This window comes from Mus musculus, chromosome 7 (assembly GCF_000001635.26).
Source record: "Mus musculus strain C57BL/6J chromosome 7, GRCm38.p6 C57BL/6J".
NCBI classification, from domain to species: Eukaryota; Metazoa; Chordata; class Mammalia; order Rodentia; family Muridae; genus Mus; species Mus musculus.
This window is the reverse complement of record NC_000073.6, coordinates 128,246,558-128,265,682: the sequence shown is the minus strand read 5'-3', so window position 1 is coordinate 128,265,682 and position 19,125 is coordinate 128,246,558. Positions and strand designations below refer to the sequence as shown.

At 46.9% G+C, this 19,125-nt stretch overlaps 1 protein-coding gene across 7 annotated transcripts; it reads right to left on the bottom strand.

Moving 5' to 3' along the window:
* Positions 1 to 9,983: 9,983 nt before the first annotated feature.
* On the bottom strand, positions 9,984 to 18,871 carry Tgfb1i1 (transforming growth factor beta 1 induced transcript 1). Of its 7 annotated transcripts, none has more exons than NM_001289550.1 (11): positions 18,675 to 18,871; positions 17,391 to 17,506; positions 17,211 to 17,263; positions 16,963 to 17,105; positions 16,709 to 16,796; positions 16,488 to 16,593; positions 16,189 to 16,383; positions 13,433 to 13,606; positions 13,124 to 13,205; positions 12,751 to 12,899; positions 9,984 to 12,584 (listed from the first exon to the last, which is right to left on the bottom strand). In NM_001289550.1, exons 1-11 carry the CDS (start codon positions 18,685 to 18,687, stop codon positions 12,318 to 12,320), a joined length of 1,386 nt encoding a protein of 461 aa, NP_001276479.1. In that variant the 5' UTR covers positions 18,688 to 18,871; the 3' UTR covers positions 9,984 to 12,317. The 7 variants fall into 7 exon arrangements, with proteins under 7 accessions (NP_001276479.1, NP_001276480.1, NP_001276481.1 ...); NM_001289551.1 differs by having other exon boundaries at positions 16,193 to 16,383; XM_011241729.3 differs by having other exon boundaries at positions 11,971 to 12,584; positions 16,963 to 17,100; positions 18,675 to 18,731.
* Positions 18,872 to 19,125: the final 254 nt, after the last annotated feature.

Sequence of the window (19,125 nt, the reverse complement as noted above, 5' to 3'; positions counted from 1 at the left end):
GTCCCTCAAGGGGCTAGTCCCTGGATTCCCCTGGGGGAAGGATTAATGGTTACCTCAGGAGCACTGAGCCGACAAGTCCCCCAGGTCTCAGCCTCCTTCTCCAGCTTTATTTAGCTGAATCAGGATCTATCAAGGCCGAAGGCTGGTCCTGGGGCGCTGGACCATTTGGAAGTCAAGAGCACTCCTTCCTGGGTTTAGGATCCATCCTATACCCAGTGTTCCAAGCAAAGTTCCTTCCTGCGTTCTCTGAAAATACACCCTCTAACTTTGATTAGGAAGGTCCAAATCCAACTCTGACAGTGTCCTCCGCACAAGTCCTCCATAGCACCCCCTGACAGTCAGCAGGACATACATGTTCCTCAGCCTGACTGTCACGCATGCCATGCCCTGACTTCTGCCATACAAAACCTAGGGAGAAAAAATCACATTTCCCTCATTCTCCTGCCCTTCCCAACCCAAATATTTTCTACTTTCTCTTTGCTCTATCCTAAAAATTGTTTTAAATTTATTTTTAAAAAATTTTTATGCAATATATTTTGGGCAAATTCTTTCCTCTCCCCCAACTTTTCCCAGATCCCCTCCCCTCTCTGATCAGAAGAAGAAGAAGAAGAAGAAGAAGAAGAAGAAGAAGAAGAAGAAGAAGAAGAAGAAGAAGAAGAAGAAGAAGAAGAAGAAGAAAAAGAAGAAAGAAGAGGAGGAGGAGGAGGGAGAGAAAAAGAGAGAGAAAGAGAGAGAGAAACAAAGAAACAAAGAAAGAAAGGAAGGAAGAATAAAAGCACAAAAACAAACCCAAGCAAACAGAAAACCAAACACGGAGTGTGTTTTGTGTTGGCCAACTCTTCCTGAGCGTGTGGCCTGCCTTGGGGTGCAGTTGATACACCCAGTGTCTCTCCATTGAAAAAAACCCATTTCTCTCTCCTAGTAGCTGTCAACTGCAAGTAGTTTCTTACTTAGGAGTGGGACTTTGTGCCCACATCTCATTTTCCATGCTCAGATTTTATTTGGTTCGAACTTGTGCAGGTCTTGTGCATGTTATCACGGTCTGTGAGTTCAGATATCTGTCTTGTGCATGCTATCACTGTCTGTGAGTTCAGATTTTCATCAGCTTTGTTGTGTCTGCAAAACTCTGCTTTCCTGAAGACAACCTCCAACTCTGACTCTTACAATCTTTGCACCTCCTGTATAGAACCTGCATCTTTACAGAGGGGTGAGATACAAGCATCCCATTGAAGTCTGAGTGCTCCCAAGTCTCTCACTCTCTGCAAGTCGTCCAGTCACGGACAGTCCTGTTAATCACCTTCTACTCCAAGAAGCTCCTCTGGTGAGGTTTCAGTGATGTGCTGGCCAAGGGATGTAGCCAGCGATATGTCATTAGGCGTCATAACCCTGTGCCCTTAGAATAACTGTAGTGCGCTTTCCCCTAGAGCCCTTGCTCTATCTAGTTTCAGGTTCTCAGGCATTTTAGCAGTGTCAGGGATGGGTCCCATTTCATGAAGTGGACCTTAAATACACCCCCAAAAAGTGGTCAGTTGCTCCCATAATATTTGTGGGCCAGTGGGCATGCCCTTTGAGCAGGTCTCTGGTGTGAGTCTCAGAGTGTGGCTGAGGGAGGCGGCTGGATACCTTCCTCCTGAACATAGCACTTTGCAGCACTGTGACCATCGTCGATGGGGTGAAGCTTCTAGTCACACAGCTCAATTTCTCAATGTTCAAGGATATCAATAAGTTCCATCTTCAGCCATAGGGTCTTACCATCAGGGTATGAGAGCACCCAGTAACCTTGGCAACAGCTTTTGTAATGATTGAGGCTACCATTAGCTCTCTATGGTTAATGACTTCATAAGATGGTAACTCATTCCTGGTACTGGGTCTTTTGTTTGGTACCATGTGATGTCCAGTTGGGACATTGTTTCCCTTATTATATGACGACTCTATTTAAATTCCATTGATGTATGTGTATATTTTAGGAAGTTTCTGCAGTAGTAGGTTTCCATATGGCTCTTTTTTAAATTGAAAATATTTTTCCATGTTATATATTCTGATTACAGTTTCCCTTCCACCAGACTCCTCCCAGATCCTCCCCACCTCTCAACCCACTCAAATCCACATTCTTTCTTTCTCTCTATCTCATTAGAAAACACTCATCTAAAATAAAATAAAATAAAATAAAATAAAATAAAATAAAATAAAATAAAATAAAACCAGAATAAAATAAAAACAAACGAACATAAAAGAGTCAAAGGAAAGGCACAGGAAACACATATAGACACAGAGACACATAGATTCACAAACACACAAATCCCATAAAACACAAAATTGGAAACCATAATGTATAAGCAAAGGGGGCTGGAGAGATGGCTCAGCAGCTAAAGGCATTGGCTGCTCTTCCAGAGGACCTGGGTTCCATCGCTGCACCCACATAGTCCGTAGCTCAGTTCTAAGGAATTTCAGTGCTCTCTTCTGACTGCCTCAGGTACTGTACACATGTGGGGAATAGACATACATGCAGGCAGAACACTCATACACATTAAATAAACAAAGTTAAAAGAAATGTAAAAGGAAGCATTATTAAACAAACATAAAAATATATACACAGAAGACCTATAAGAAAAAAAAAAAGCAAATCCCAGACAAAGCATTATGAGACAAAAATACCTCCCAAAATACTATTGAGTTTGTGTTGTCTAGCTACTGCTGGGCATGGAGCCTACCCTTAAGTGTGGTTTGTATACTCATTTAGACTCTGTTGAAGAAAACTAACTTGAGATAGCTTTGGAGTCAGGGATGGAGGCTCATCTCCACTTCCCTCTCAGTGTTGGGACCCCATAAGTATTGGGCAGGACGCTGTGAGTTCATGTGAACATTAGTCCTGTCGTGTCTAGAAGGCCTTGTTTGGTTGGTGTCTTTCATCCCCTCTGATTCTTACACTTTTTCCGTTCCTCTTATGTAGACTTTTCTGAGCCCTCAGAGAAGGGATTTGATGAGGACTTCTTAGACATCTCATTTAAGACTGAGTACTACAAGTTCAGTCAATCTGTCTGTCTGCCTCTGTCTCTCTCTGTCTGTCTCTGTCTCTGCCTTTCTCTCTCTCTCTCCTTCTCACTCTCTCTCTCTCCCTTTCTTTCTCCTTCTCTCTCTCCCTCCCTCTCTCCCTCTCGTTGCTTATTGTCCAGTTGTTGGTTCCTGTTTCAGCTCCCATCTGCAGCAGGAAGCTCCTCTGTTGATCCTTACAACTTTTCAAAAAATTTTTAGTGTTAGTCATCCCTCCTTATGTCCCCCTTACCCTGCCCCCTTTAGTCCCCCTATTTTAATTTTCCTTTATCCATTTATATTCTATTTCCCCTGCTATGGAAAATCCCCTTCTCCTTCCTGGTTATTTAATAACTACCTAAACCTCTGTGGATATTATGAATTAAGGACACATATCTAAAGTTTAAAAGCTAATATTCTCATAATAAGAGAATATTTTCAGTGTTTGTCCTTCTGGGTGTGGCTTACCACACTCAGAATGACAGTTTCTAGTTCAGCCATATACCTTCAAATTTCATTTTTCTTATCAGCTGAATAATAATTCCTTTGCATGGATGCACATCATTATCATTGTCCACTCGTCAGTTGATGGACATCTAAGCTCTTTCCCACTTCTGGTTATTATAAACAGAGTAGGAGTGAATGTGGACAAGCAAGTGTCTCTGTAGTAAGATGTAAAGTCCTTTGGGTAGATGCCCAAGAGTGGTGGCTTACTTAGGGTTTTACTGCTGTGAACAGACGCCATGACCAACGCAACTCTTATAAGGACAACATTTAATTGGGGCTGGCTTACAGGTTCAGAGTTTTGGTCCATTATCATCAAGGTGGGTACATGGCAGCATCCAGGCAGGCATGGCGCAGGAGAAGCTGAGAGTTCTGCGTCTTCATCTGAAGGCTGCTAGCAGAAGACTGGCTTCCAGGCAGCTAGGATGAGGGTCTTAAAGCCCACACCCACAGTGGCACACCTACTTCAACAAGGCCACACATATTCCAACAGTGCCATGCCTTCCAATAGTGCCACTCCCTGGCCTGAGCATATATATATATATATATATATATATATATATATATATATATATATATATATAGAGAGAGAGAGAGAGAGAGAGAGAGATGAACGCAATGGTATATTGATTTTCAGCTTTTGAAAGACCTTCCATAATGATTTCCACAGTGGCCATACCAGTTTGTGCTCCCACAATGCATAAGTGTCTCCCTTTCCCAGAATTCTTGCCGGCATGAGCTACCATTTGTTTATAGTGATCTTGGCCATTCTGATAGAACTGAGATGAATCTCAGAGCAGTTTTAATGTCCATTTCCCTGGTTGCTAAGGATACTGAACTCTTAAAATGTCTCTTGGTCATTTGTGTTAGTTCTATACCCTATTTTAAAATTGGGCTATTTTTTCTTGATGTTCAGGTTTGTTTTTGTTTTTTAGTTCTTGTATATTCCAAAAACTAACCTCTGTCAGATGTGTAATTGGTAAATATTTTCTCATTCCGTAGGCTTCCTCTTTGCTCAAATGATAGTGCCCTTTGCTATCCAAAAGCTTTTCAGCTTTGTAAGATCCCATTTAGTAATTATAAGTGTTCATGCCTGTGTTGTCAGGATCCTGTTCAGAAAGTCTTTTCCTGTGCTGGAAATTTTCATATCCTTCAAGTCTTTGAGTGTGTTTGTCTTCTACTTGGAGAAGTTTGTCCCTGCCTTGTAAATGACGAGTTCTCCTCAGCCTTCAGTAACTTGTCTATGATACCTTTAAAAAAGTATTTCTCAGTCCACAGTGGTGGTGTACAGCTACAAGCTCAGCACTCAGTAGGTAGATACATGAGGATCCTAAGTTCAAACCCAGCTTGGACTACACAATAACCTATAGTCTCAAAAACCCAAGGGTTGACAAGGAAACTCAACGGTTGTTATGGTGTAAATATGAAGTGTTCCTCGCAGTCTCATGTTTTGAATGTCTGAGTCCTAGATAGTGACATGATTTAGGAAGACTAGAGACTTTGAAGATAATACTGCTTATTCCTGCTTGTTCTGCTCACTGGTCTACCATGATGTGAAAAGCCTCCGCAGCCGCGCACCAAGCTGGTCTGCCACAGCCTCTCTGCCACGGGTTGACACTGTGAGCCAAGATGAGCTCTTTTTTTTTTTTTCATTTAAGTTGTTGTCAGGTATTTTGGTCACTGTGACATAAAAGTAAATAATACTGTGGTGGAACCTTTGCCCAGCATGCACAAATGCCCCGGCTTTGATTCCGAGCCCTCGAGAGAAAGAGGAGGAATGAGGAGGCTTCCTTGACTTTCCTGATATCGTTCTGGATGCTTCTGGGGTACTTGTGAACGTCCAGGTCTCTCTCTCCAGCAGATTAAAGACTCCTCCACAGCAGACTGACTGACCGGATTCATTCTTAGTAGCCCACTGTTTAGCACAGGCTGCATTTAGGAAGGGCTGGAAAATTTCCACATATCTGCTTTCTAGAATTGATGAGACTGGGAATCAGAAAGTGTCATCCGGAGTCAGGAGGACTTATCTGATGCTGGCAGCTGCAAGGATCCTTGAAATGGGGAGTAGAGACGGGTGTTTTAGATGAATATGATAACCTGTGTTTAAGGAGCGCCTAGTGAAGCAAAAGAAGACCTCAAGATAAGAAAAGGCTGGGGCTGAACAGAGGCAGGGCAGTGGGCAGAGTTCTTTTAAATATTTGTTTCAGGATACAGCCTCTAAAGACATAAGAGTGGAAGGTGTTTTGGTGAGGACTTGGTGGAAGTTTCTGTCCTGATTCCATCACCATCTTCATAGAACAGCACAGGTCGCCATCATCTTAAGCCAAGAATTCATGTGATAATTCAAGGAGACTCATCCCTCAGTACCTGTGAGGTCTTGGTTCCAGAACCCACTACAGATGAGAAGATCTAAGGATGCTCCAGTCCGACACACATCCTCAGATATTATGCTATCTCAAAATTCCTTATTAGGCACAAAATGATATAAATGCTATGAAAATAGTTGTTCTACCATATTGTTTAAGAAATGACCAGAAAAGGCCTGCATATGCTCAGTGCAGAAGCACTTTTCTGTCCTCAAATGGTTTTGCTCAAAGGCTGGTTGAGTCTATGCTGTCCTCCAAAGCAGGCACACTGAGTGCCCTGCCCATTTACACATGTCCCATCTATAAAGTCACAAAGATTTAAGCCACCTGGATTCTCCACTGCTTCCCAAGTCTCTTGTCTGAGAATAACCCTTAGAAGAGGGGATGTGATGTAGACACCACAGATGTGGAAGGCCAGCCAAGAAGACAGTCCTGAAGAGATTTATACCCCAGGATGCTGAGATTCTGGAACCATCCATTCCAGCTTAGCGCCTAACTCTACCTCAACAGCATCGAAGCTGCTGCTTTCTGGTGATTCTGGTATAAGGATGTGAAGGAGCAGAGGAAGTGAGACAAAGGAGAAGGACCACAAAGCGATGCACTGTTTAACAGATAGAACCTATGTGAAGCTGCAGCCCAGCCCCCCGTGGCCTGAAATGCTACACAGAATGCTCCTCAGACTGGATCACCAGTGGGCTAGGAAATGGGGCATTTATTCACCAAACCCTGTCTCTCAGTGGGATGAAAAATTCATATGCAAGCACCTGCTGAATACATGGACCATAAGGCACTCACCCAAGAAACTGGTTAATGCCTTTTGCCATCTGAGAAGCAAGAATTCTACCAGGAGGGTTGGAGAAATGGTTAAGAGGACTGGATTCTCTTCCAGAGACCCAGGTTCAATTCACATGGCACCCCAGACCCACCCAATATCTATTTTTAAATTTAGAATAAATTTCTATACAATATATTCTGGCCAATTTTCTCTTCCTCATCTTCTTTAAGATTCCCCCTCCCTTCCACACCCTCCCAACTCCAAACCTCCTTCCTCTCTCTCTTTAGAAAACAGGCAAACAAACAACCAGAATAAAACAAAACAATACACACACAGAGACAGGCAGGCAGGCAAGCAGGCAGGCAGCACTCTCTCTCTCTCTCTCTCTCTCTCTCTCTCTCTCTCTCTCTCCCTCTTTCTCTCACACATGCACACGCACACACCAATAAAAATCCAAAGTACAAAATCATAATATACAAGCAAAAGATCAGTAAAGTCATCACTGGTCCTAGGTATGGTGGAGGAGAAAGTTTATTATAGATATGTGGGGAAACATGGCCAGAGGCAGAGACATCTGGGAGAGACCAGAGTGAACAGGACCCTGAATCATGAGGGGAGAGAGAGAGAAGGAAAGGGAAGAGGGAAGGGGGGAGCCCCAGAGGCAGGAGAACATGGTTGGATTATATAGGGAAGGGCAGCTGGGGGAGAGGCAGCCCAGCCCAATACCTGGGCTGCAGAAGTAGGCGGCTTGGTAAGCCAGCCAGGAGGATCCTGTAACAGGCAGGGGTCTGATATGGATGTCTCCTGACAGGCTCTGCCAGAGCCTTACTGATAGAGATGCAGATGCTTGCAGCCAGCCATTGCAGCCGACCATCGGACTGAGCACAGGGACCCCAGCGGAGGAGTTATGGGAAGGACTGAAGGAGTTGAAGGGGTTTGAAACCCCATAGGAAGAACAATATCAACCAACCCCTCAGAGCTCCCAGGGACTAAACCACCAACCAAAGAATACACATGTAGGTACCCATGGCTCCAACTGCATATGTAGCAGAGGATGGCTTTATCTGGCATCAATGATAGGGGAGGCCCTTGGTCCTATGAAGGCTTGATGCCCTAGCATAGGGGAATGCTAGGGCAGTGAGGAGGAAGTAGGTGGGTGGGTGGGTGGGTGGGGGAGCACCCTCATAGAAGTGCGGGGGGAGGTGGGGAAAAGGGTAGGGGGCTTGTGGAGGGGAAACAGGGAAAGAGGATAAAATCCAAAATATAAATAAATAAAATAACCAATAAAAAAATCAAAACAACCAAGCAAAACCAAAACAACAACAAAAAGGCAGGGGCTGAGAGATGCTAGGAGAACCTGAAGCCAGGTCCACTTCGAAGTAGGAACCTCAGCCCTTTGTCCTGGGACTGAAATCTAACACCACTGAGTTCATTTTACGTTGGCTGTCTAGCGCAGGGCACGCGAAGGACTTGCCCTTACGTGTGGCTCATATACCCAGTAAGATTCCATTGGAGAAAACTAATTTTTCCTTTGCAGGTGTGCTGGAAGAAGCCGGTATGAAGAGGGCGGGGGAAATCAAGGATTAAAGAGAAGACAGAAAGAAGATGCAAGCGGCAGATATGGGAAGGCTATGGGGTCGATACTATGCCAGCAGCAGACAGCAGTGAGTTTATTTCTCTTAGCCTTTGAATACTATGCAGTGCCGTGGGAAGCAAAGCCACAAGCTAACAAAAACAATTTGCTGAAATATACACACAAGACATCTGTTCCCATCCCAAACCTCCCTGTTCCTTCTGCCAAGGTCAATAGAATCTTCAGCCCCTCACCTTGAGCCTCAAGTGTACCTCCTCTTATCGGTCCATGCCTCGGCAGGCTGGGAAATCTGCCAGCGGACCTGACCTGCCTTGACTCTCTGCCTAGCAGGCAGACTTTTTGTCTTGTTTTGTCTCTCTCTGCCTCAGAGAAGCAGGCAAACACCTCCCAACAGCAAGTGGCTATCAGTTGAAGATGCCTCTTAGTTAAGGATGGGAGTTCATGTCCACTTCTGCCTCTCAGCACTGGGACCCCATTTGGCTCAGACCTGTGCTGTCAGAGCCTCTGTGAGTTCAGATGTGCATCAGTCCTGCTGTGTCTGGGAACACTCTTTCCTTAGTGTCTTTCATCCCCTGGGTCTCTTATAATCGGGTTTTTGTTTGTTTGTTTCTCCCTGATCCCTGAGGGAAGACATGCCATTATGGACTGGACGTTCCAAGGTCTCCCACTTTACATACTGTCTACTTGTGGGTCTCAGGCCTCTGTATTAGTTCCCATCTACTGCAGGAAAAAGTTTCTCTGATGATGGCTGATTGAGAAAGACACTAATCTGTGGGCACAGGAGAATTGCCACATCCCTTAGCACAGCCATTCCCAATTTGTGGGTCCTGGCCCCTTTGAGGGTTGAACGACCTTTTCACATAGGTCGCATATCTGATAATTACATTATGATTCATAACAGTAGCAAAATTAGTTATGAAGTAGCAACAAAAATTAATTTTATGGTTGGGGGTCACCACAATACAAGGAACTGTATTGTGGGAATTAGGACAGTTGAGAACCACTGTTTTAGTATTTGGCTTGCCCCTAGGTCTATTAGACTCAGGTTCTCAACCACCTGAGCAGCATAAGACATCGGCTCCATCTCATGGGTGGGCCTTAAATCCGACCAGATAGTGGTTGGTTCCTCCCACAGTGTTTGTGCCATAGTTGCACCAGAATATCATGCAGGTAAGTCATCATATTATAGATTGAAGGGTTTGTAGCTGAGTTGGTGTTTATCTTCCTTCCTTGGTAGCATGCAGAGAGTACATTCCAATACTACGAACAGTAGTATTTAATACTAACAGTAGTATTACAGTTAGTAAGGGTGAGGGCTCGTGTTAGGCACCAGCTTGACTTCTCTGTGTCGGATGAGATAATGCAAGTGCTGTCTTCAGCAATAAGGACTTACCATCAGGTTGTGGAGAGCAACCAATAGTCTGAGATGTGTGAGGGTTTCCATGGGTCTCCTTTGAACAATGACTCAACAAGACGTAGCCCATTCCTCTCACTGGATGCTCCCCTTGGTGGTGGAAGGTGTCTCGCTGAAGCATTGTCTCCCCCATTATTTGGTGACTCTCTTTAAATTCCTTTCCTATATGTATATATTTTAGAGGCTTCTACCAATGGCCCTTCTACAGTAGCAGGTTTCTATGCAGCCCCTCCAATGGCCCTTTAGGATTAGCTTTCTCTCAGTCCTTTTCTTATCTTCCTCTTTTCTTCTCTTTTCTGTGTAATCTTCCTGTTCTCCTGTCTCTCCATAACTATATATATTCTATTTCCCCTTCCTTGTACAATCTACCCGGCAAGTCCCTTACTCCATATCTAACCTCTGTGATTATATGGATTGTAGCATGTCTATTGAGAGCTTAAAAGCTAACATCCACACATAGGAGAATACATACCACGTTTGTCTTTCTGGATCTGAATTTGCTTGCTCAGAATTATTTTTTTCTAGTTCCATCCATTTACTGGTGAATTTCATTATTGCATGTTTTTAAACAGCTGAATAATATACCATTGTGTAAATATAACATATTTTCCTTATCCATTCATCCATCAACAGCATCTTTGCTATTTCCAGCTTTTGGATACTTTGAACAGAGCTGCAATGGATGGACAAGTGTCTCTACAGTAGGGTGTAGACTCCTTTTGGGGTATGCCCAAGAGTGATCAGCTGGATTGTGAGGTAGATCTATCTATTCCCTGATTCCTGAGGAACCTCCACGCTGATTTCCACAGTGGCTGGACAAGTCTGCACTCCCACAGCAACGCATAAGTGCTCCCCTCCCCCCACATGCCCACTGCCATGGGCTGTCATTTGTTTTATTGATCTTTGCCATTCTGATTAAAGTAAGATGAAATCTCCAAGTAATCTGTGTGTGTGTGGGGGGGGTTGATTGTTCATTTGTTTTTGTTGGTTTCTCTGTGTAGCCCTGGCTGTTCTGGAACTTACCCTGCAGATCAGGAGGCCTGACTCTGTCTCCCTCCCAAGTGCTGCTCAAGGTAGCTTTGGTTTGCATTTCCCTGATGACTAAGGATGCTGCTCACTCCCTTAAATGTTTCTTAGCCACTGTGTTTCATCTTTTGAGAACTTGCTTAGTTCTGTGCCCTTTTTTAATTGGGCTGTTTGATTTCTTAACATCCAGGTTTTTGTTTGATTTTAGTTCTTTTCATACTGATATAGACCCTCTATCGGATGTGTAATTGGTAAAGATCTTTTCCCATTCTGTAGCTCCCACTTTGTCCAGACGTCCACCCAATCTTAAGTACCAAAAAGAGGAATACAGACAGAGAAGTAGACGGTGCCTGAGAAACTCATTAGCAGTTAAAATCCTATATACTCACCTCTAGGACAGAGCTGCCTTGTCTGTCTTTCAGGAGCCCACACCTATGGTTTGACGCATATCTTCCTTTCTTCCCCAGTGCCTCTCTTTTGACTCTGTGGTTAAAACCTATGTTAAAAATGTCTTTTAAGATAAATGATAACTCATGGTGTCCTCAACTCCTCAGAACTGGAGTTGCAAGTGATTGGGAGCCACCATGTGGGGTTGGGGACTGAACACATCTTCTGAATGTACAGGACTCAAACCCTGAACCATTTCTCCAACCCCCCTTTTTTTTAAAAAAAAAAATTGTGCTTTATATGTAGGGGCGTTTTGCCTGCATGTATGTCTGTGCACCATGTGTGTACCTGGTGCCTACAGAGGTCAGAAGAGGTGTTGGACTCCTTGGAACTGGAGTTACAGACAATTGCAGGTGTTAGGAACTGAACCCCGGTCTTCTAGTGCCCCAACCCCACCCTATTGGTACTTGGTCTTCTATTATACCCAAGAGCCAGGCTGGCCTGGAACTCACTATACACAGCCAGCCTGTTTTTGAACTGGTGTTGAACTTGCCTCCGGCATGCTGCGATTAGAGTCATGAAGTACTACACCTTTCCCTCTGTTGCCATTGCTTTGAATTTTGGTTTCCAGGGGTTTGCGGGTTTTTGTTTTATTTTGAACCCAACTGACCTCAATTTTGCTATGCAACTGAAGATAGTCTGCCCTGGCCTCCGCGTTGGGATTACAGGCATACCTCTCCATGCCTGCCTTCATCTGCTATTTATTGTTATCCCCAAGGGGATGCAGCTCTGTCCCCTCCCCAGAGCTGTGGCCCGGAGCCCTCAGAGCACAGAGCAAGGGCTCTGGGTAGTAAAGCAAGGTTCTCTGGCACTGTAAAGTGTGGAGTGTGTTTTTATGTTTGTAGAAAAAAAAATGTGTACAGAATAGTGTGCCATGGGTGAACAGGGACATCCTGGCCTCTACTTGGTCAGACAAGAGAACCAGAATCATGTCAAAGTGAGAGCTACATTCCAGGCTAATGGGGCCCTTTCTGAAATTGACAAACCTAGAGCATCTTAGGGGTAGGCCTCTCCAGTGGCTGGGCCACAATGGGGATGGGGGTGGGAGAAGGAGCAAGGATGCCTGGGTAGCTCCAGAGCCAGGGATCTGGAGGACTCAGTCTTTTTCACGAATGTGTTTTTGAAGGCTTAGTTTTGGAGATCTCTGATCCCAAGAGGAGGTCAGCCGAAGAGCTTCAGGAAGCAAGGCTGGCAGTAAGGCTTGCTGGCGCGCTCCTGGAAGGAGCCTTTGGTGAGTGGGCGCAGGCAGAATGTGCAGGTGAAGTGGTCTGGATGGAAGCGTCGGCCCAGAGCGGACACACAGCGGCCGGTCACTGGGAGACCACACGTGGCACACAGCGAACCACGCTGAGCATGGAAATGGTTTTCACACAAAGGGCGACCCTCGTGCTCAAAAAAGCTGCCTCCGGAGAAGGGCGCAAGGCATTCCTACCAGAAGGAAGAATTAACAAAAATAAGCCAAAACCCTAACCAGGTAACCCGTGTGGATAACTAGCATCCACCCTGACTCCTGCAGCTTTGCAGCAAAAGTGAAGCGACTAATCAACGAATCATCACACCCTGGGCTCCTAGCCCGCTCCCCACAGCCACGCACCCTGCACACGAAGCAGTCTGGGTGCCAGAGCGCGCTGAGTGCCGAGATGTAGTTATCCAAAATAGGGCCTTGGCAGCCCTGGCAGCGTGGGGCGAACAGCTGCAGGAAGTCCCGCCGGCAGTACGGACGACCCTCCCGCTCGTGGAAACCTGGGGGCGGAGACAGACGGTGTGGGCGGGACTACAAGATCAAAGCGTGGCAGTGGGTATGCAGAACAGGGAGGGAAGGATAGGGTCTAGGACAGGGAAAGGGGCGCGGTGGGTGGGGATAGAGGCGGGAGTTGGGACCCACGGATGGAAAGGCCAGATGGAATTGAAGAAAACTTATGGGGAGGAGAAAAGTGGACCTGTAGCTTTTAAGTTTCAGCTCTCACCCTCTTCTCCAAAAGGCTCTCCGCAGCTGACGCAGCAGAAATGTTCTGGGTGCCAGTGGGTGCCCAAGGCGGTAACCATTTTCTGCATAAAACGGAAAAAGGACACTATTGTCACCTCTTCTCCCTTCTTCCCTCCACTTCCCTCTGGGAACCCAGGGAAGGCGGGAGAACTAACAAAGGATTTGGGGCTAAAGAGGAAAAACTGAAGAGACAGGGTAGGGTGGGCGTGGAGGTAGGTGGAAGAGATAGGTCTCCATATGGCCAGTCCTCTCTGAAACAGGTTAATCGGTGGAGGTCTGCAGAGCTTACGTGTCGGATGGGTTGGTTACAGAAGCCACATCGTGGGGAGAAGCGCTCAAAGTAGCACTCGGGGCAAAAGGGAGCCCCATCCTTCTCGAAGAAGCTGCTGCCTCCCAGGGTTGTGGAACAACCGCTGCAAAGGAAGTGCTCCGGGTGCCAGGCTCTGCCCAGGGCTGTAACCACCTGCCAAGTTGAACAGGAGGTTTCTGTCAGATTGGCTCTCCACCTGGCAGGAGCTGGACGAGCTAAGGTTTATATACCTGGCATTTTCCCAGTCTTAACGGAAAATTAAGCAGATATGATCCAGAATATTTGTGCTGGGTTGGCTTAAAGCATCTTGATAGACTAAGTTCCTGACTCTCAAACCAGACTTGCCAACCTCAGAAAGCAGGGTGATCAGGATGAAACAAACAAACAAACAAACAAATAACAACAAACCCAAGTGTCCAAGTCTCTACAAACTGTGTTAGAGGTCCAGGGCTGGCCTTACAGGTTTACCCTCAGGCTTACAAGCACGCAAGGCATAGTGGTGTATCTGGGCCACACTCCTTCTAAGGGCCCACGAAAGGTTTAGTTACTTTAAAGTCTATTTAGGCACCACGCTAGAAAACAGAGTCCTCTTTATGCCGATACAGAGTGAGTTTTAGTAGAGGAAGCTCCCATGAAGTCTGGAGTACCTAGAGCCTCACAGAGGTCACACCTTGATCCATGATCCAAGAAGCAGGACTTCTGGACCAGAAAGGAAAGAGAGACAGTTTTTATGATTCCCGAGAGATACCAAGCAAAACTAATGAGCCCTTTGGGAAGATTAAATGAAATAGGGGTTTGAAAAAGAACTAGTACAGTGGTCAGCACACAGTAGGGCCACACCAAATACTAAACAGGTTGGAGTTCTTACCTTATGGCTTATCACTAAGAGTTTCCGTTTTCTCATTCATAAATATACATGGTGCTAGGAGTATTCAATGGTAAAGGTGTGCTTAGCATGCATAAAACCCCAGCTTTAGTCCCTAGCACACACGCAACTTTTCAAATTAAGAAAACATAAAATAGGGGGCTGGGAGAGATGGTTCAGTGGTTAAAAGCACTGGCTTCTCTTCCAGAAGACCTGAGTTCTATTCCCAGCACCTACATGGCAGCTGAGCCTATTAACTCAGGGAAAACACCAATGCACATTTTAGAAAGAAAGGAAGGAAGGAAGGAAGGAAGGAAGGAAGGAAGGAAGAAAGAAAGAAAGAAAAAGAAAGAAAGAAAGAAAGAAAGAAAGAGAAGGAGGGAGGGAGAAAGAAAGAGAGGGAGAAAGAAAGGGAGGGAGAAAGAAAGAGAGGGAGAAAGAAAGAGGGAGAGAGAGAAAGAAGGAAGGAAGGAAGGAAGGAAGGAAGGAAGGAAGGAAGGAAGGAAACATAAACCATAGCTGGGCATGGTGGCTCACTCCTGTACATCCAGCACTTAGAAGGCTTGAGGAGGACGATGATAGCCCTGAGTTCAAGGCCAGTCTGGGCTACAGAGTGAGCTTCTGGTCAACCTAGGTTACAGTGAGACACTCCCTCAAATTTTTTTTCAAAAAACACATAAAATATAAATAATAATGTCCATTTCAGGTGGGCATAGTAGCACATGCTAAAATTTCTAGAACTTGGGAGGTAAAGGGGGCACAATCATGGGTTTTAGGGCAGCCTGTGCTACATAGTACATAAGACCTTGTCTCAAAATCCCAAGGGTTGGGCTAGAGGTGGTAGACTGATCACTTAGCACACACACAGTCTTGGATTCAATCTCCAAGAATTACATATAACCTGGGAAGGGGCCGTGCATCCCTATAATTCCAGTACACCTGTCCCAAGAGTTAGGGCAAAGCTTAGTGAGGGGAAGTCTATCTAACAAATGCAAGGGTCTAAGTTCTGGCCTCAACATCACAAGGAAAAACAAATTCCATTTCAAGATACTCATTGAAAGGGGCAAACACACAGTCCTAATTGGAGCATTTATCTCCCACAGTGTCCCCACAAGGCTCAGCGAGCATCACGGAACAGGGCGTGGCCAGGTTGTAAGAGCCAGAGGTTGACAGCTGTGAAGCTGTGCTTTCTCAGCATGCCTGGCTGGTGCACTCACACGCTCATGAGCTGTAGATCCTTCATGAGACCTACACAGTATGGAGCCAGTCAAAATTCCAGCAAGAATGAGGAAGGGGCTCATTTAGCCCTTCCCCTAGCTGAGGAGTGATTGGCAGTTGTTGGCTCCTAGGTGACGGCACTTGTTTTCTTCAGGGATGTAGCCCCTGGCAGGGGCCAGTGCTCCAAAGGATGGCCCTACACCCATTCACACACTGGAAGCACTAACTGTACCTGGTAGACTTTTTTTAAAAAAAAAAAAAAAAGATGACATGAAGTTGGGAATATAAAGGGGCACTGGAAGAAATAGAGGAAGGTGTTAAGATACATTGTATCTAACACGAATCTCACTTTGTATCTAACCTGTACATGCATTAAATTCTCAAAGAGTGAGGAAACATTTTAAAAGGGAAAAACCACAAAGTCTGATTCTTTTTTTTGTTTGTTTGTTTTTGGTTTTTTCGAGACAGGGTTTCTCTGTATAGCCCTGGCTGTCCCTGGAACTCACTTTGTAGACCAGGCTGGCCTCGAACTCAGAAATCCGCCTGCCTCTGCCTCCTGAGTGCTGGGGTTAATGGTGTGCACCACCACGCCAGTCTGATTCTTAAAGGTGGATATGTGAGTATATGCCACTGCTCAAGGTACTGAACTTACTTGCCCAGCTATAGGTTTATTGCAGGAGCCACAGAGGCCTTTGGCCTGTGTGGGGACACCACGACGGCTGAGGTCAGACTGCAGCAGGCCCAGCATGGTGTCCAGACTGCCTTTGCTAGTCTGTCCTGGTGGAGATGGGCATCCTTCACGGGTGGGGCTCGCTGCTGGAGGCTGAGGTGGCCCTGAGGCTGGAAGCTGCAGTAAAGAGGACACTGAGTCAACAAAGCCACAGACTGGAAGCATCACGACTGGATTGGTGAGCCACAAAGTGACACGGACCAAAATCCTTGCAGACTCACATGGTTCTGAACACGGAAGTCAGAGAGCGAGGCCATCAGTCTATCCAGTTCCTGAGTGGCGGAGGTGGCTGAAGGCTTTGAGGGGGCAGGGAATGGGCTGGGAGGGCTGTGGAGGACACCGTGAATCACCTCAGAACCTGCCAGCCTAACACCCCTCTGGTAAGTCAGGCATGCAGGACCCATCATCCGCTTCCCAGCCCTGCCCACTCTACCAAACTCACACAGTGGGTGAGCTCTTGTCTTCAGATTGGTCCTCCTTCTCTTCCCCTTCAGCCATTTTACTAGATGGGAACTGAGACATGATTTCATCTGGAGAGATGAGAGAACAACACTGGCAAGGAGCCCATATCAGTCCACCCTCCCAGTGAAGGCTTCCCGTCCTTTAATGGCTCCTCGGACAGTTTGAGTCCCTTAGACTCTGCCCTTCTTTGCCCTGTCCCCAAGCCATCCAAGACTGTCTCGGTAACCCTGGTACCTGTAATGTTGAACTGGGTGGCATTAAGTTCCTGAAGCAAACGGTCTAGCTCACAGAGGCCATTGCCCAACACACCACTGGAAGAGGAGAATGGAGGAGCCACAGGGGCCACAGGCTTTGGGGACCGAGGCTTGCATACTGTGCTAAGGGCAGGAGGGAACCTGGGTTTAGGGTAGGGAATCCGAGTCCCCTCCTCTGAACTGAAACTGGCTTCCCCATCTTCCTAGCCCAGTTCCCAGGCCCCTCACCTGTATAGATGATCCTTGTCCCCAGTGGTTCCTGAAGATTCTCCAGACCCTGTCTATAGAGAGTAGAGGTATTTGTGGAAGGACAGTCATGTTCCTTGCCTCACTCAGACTCTGATGTCCCCTAGCCCAGACCAACCCAGGCCCTAATGGCTACCCCCAGAACCCAAAATCTCATCTCACCTGTGGCTGGTGGCCATAGGGTGGGGGAGGTGTGAGTGTCTCTGGTGGGCGCTCTTTTGGAGCCCCTAACCGTGACATGTGTGAAGTGGTGGTCTCCAGGTCAGAGAGCAGGGCATCTGTGGTGAGAGGCCCTCAGGGTGAGAGTTTGGGAAGGAGGGGATGTCAAGGTCTTAAGAGGTTAGAGTATAAAGGATTTCAAGTGTCCGTGTTTTAAAAGGTAGAAAGCCGGTGTTAAAGGCAGCGGCCAAAACCATACTCACAGGGTCAGACCAAGGCAAAAAAGTAGAATAGTAGCGCGGGGGGAGTGGGGATGGAGGGGCGGAGGGGGAGGGATGGGGTGGCGGGGTATTTATGATCAGACCTCTCCCTTGACTTACCCTGGGAGCCAAGTACAAACCAACTAATGATCTTTTATTCTCTCCATCTTTTCTGGTGCAGCCCAGATTGTCTCTTACTGTACCCAAATTGTTCAATCGGCTGTATGTTTGACACCCAACTTCCTGATTAGATGTTTGCTGTGACATACTTACTACTTCTCCCCAGCTTGGTCCACTTGGCCACACTGAAGTCTAGCCCTGTCCTTTAAGTGGCCCTGGCAGGGAGCGGCTTTTTGGTGTACGTCTTATCCATGTACTATTATTGACGAGCGCCCTCTGCTGCTGGATCTAGAAATTCTGCCACGAAGAGCAGAGTCTTCTAGTCTCAGCCTAGGCGAATAGAGGGGACGAGATGCCTGGGGCGCTTTATCTACGCCCCGTCCCTTTACTCTTCTCCGAGCCTCTACGGTAGAAGCCTTAGACTTCTTTCTATAACCCTGGCATTCTCTATTATTCTCTTTCTTGCCCTGAGGACTTTCTTGACCTCTGCTCTACCTGGGAGCACTCAACTCTTCTTGAAACCCTGATATAGGTCCTTTTCATCTCCGAAACTCCAGGTCACACTCTCCTCTCTAGTCTATTTTCCCAGTCCCGGGACTCAGTGATCTCTTAACCCCTTCCTACCCAGAGTCTCTGAATCCAGGCCCCCGTGGGTGCCTCAACACTTTGTCCATTGCACAAGCAGGATTGAGTGAGCAGAGAGAGCCAGGGAAGAACGGAGGGAGCGGCTTGTCGCAAGCGAGGCAGGAAAGGGAGAGGCAGGAAAGGGTATGTGGATTTGGGAGGGAGGCACAGGCAGGCTGAGGCGAGAAAATGGAGAGAGAAAGCTGAGATGGGGAAGAAGTGTGAGTTGGGAAGGGGATAGATGCGGGGAAGGATGAGAGGCTAGGGGGATCTCCTCACTCACCCAGGTCCTCCATGGCGGTGCGCTGGCGGACAGCTTGGGGAGAGTAGGGCGGGGGCCGTGTCCGGTGGGGGCGGAGGACGGGGAGGGGGGGGACGTCAGGGAGTTAGAAGCAGGGCCGTGACCATGTATGGAAGCCGGGACCCGCTGGGATACAGTGGGGGGGGGGGGAGCGATGAAGGGGGAGCATGGAGACATGAAGAAAGACAGCACTAGGGCCCACCCAATCCAGCTTTGTGGCTCTGTTTAGAGGAGGCCACACCCCAGCCTTTGCCTCAGCGGCAGCGAGTCCCTAAAGCTGAAACCAAGTCAGAGTGGTTCTTCCATAGCTCCTGCCTAAGGAGTCTCATAAACGGAGGGCCCCAAGCCCGCACCTCCCAAAGCCAGCAGAGTTCAAAGTAGGGCCCCGCTCGCACCCTGGGCATTTTAAAAAGACTTGCGGAATTTGGTTAGA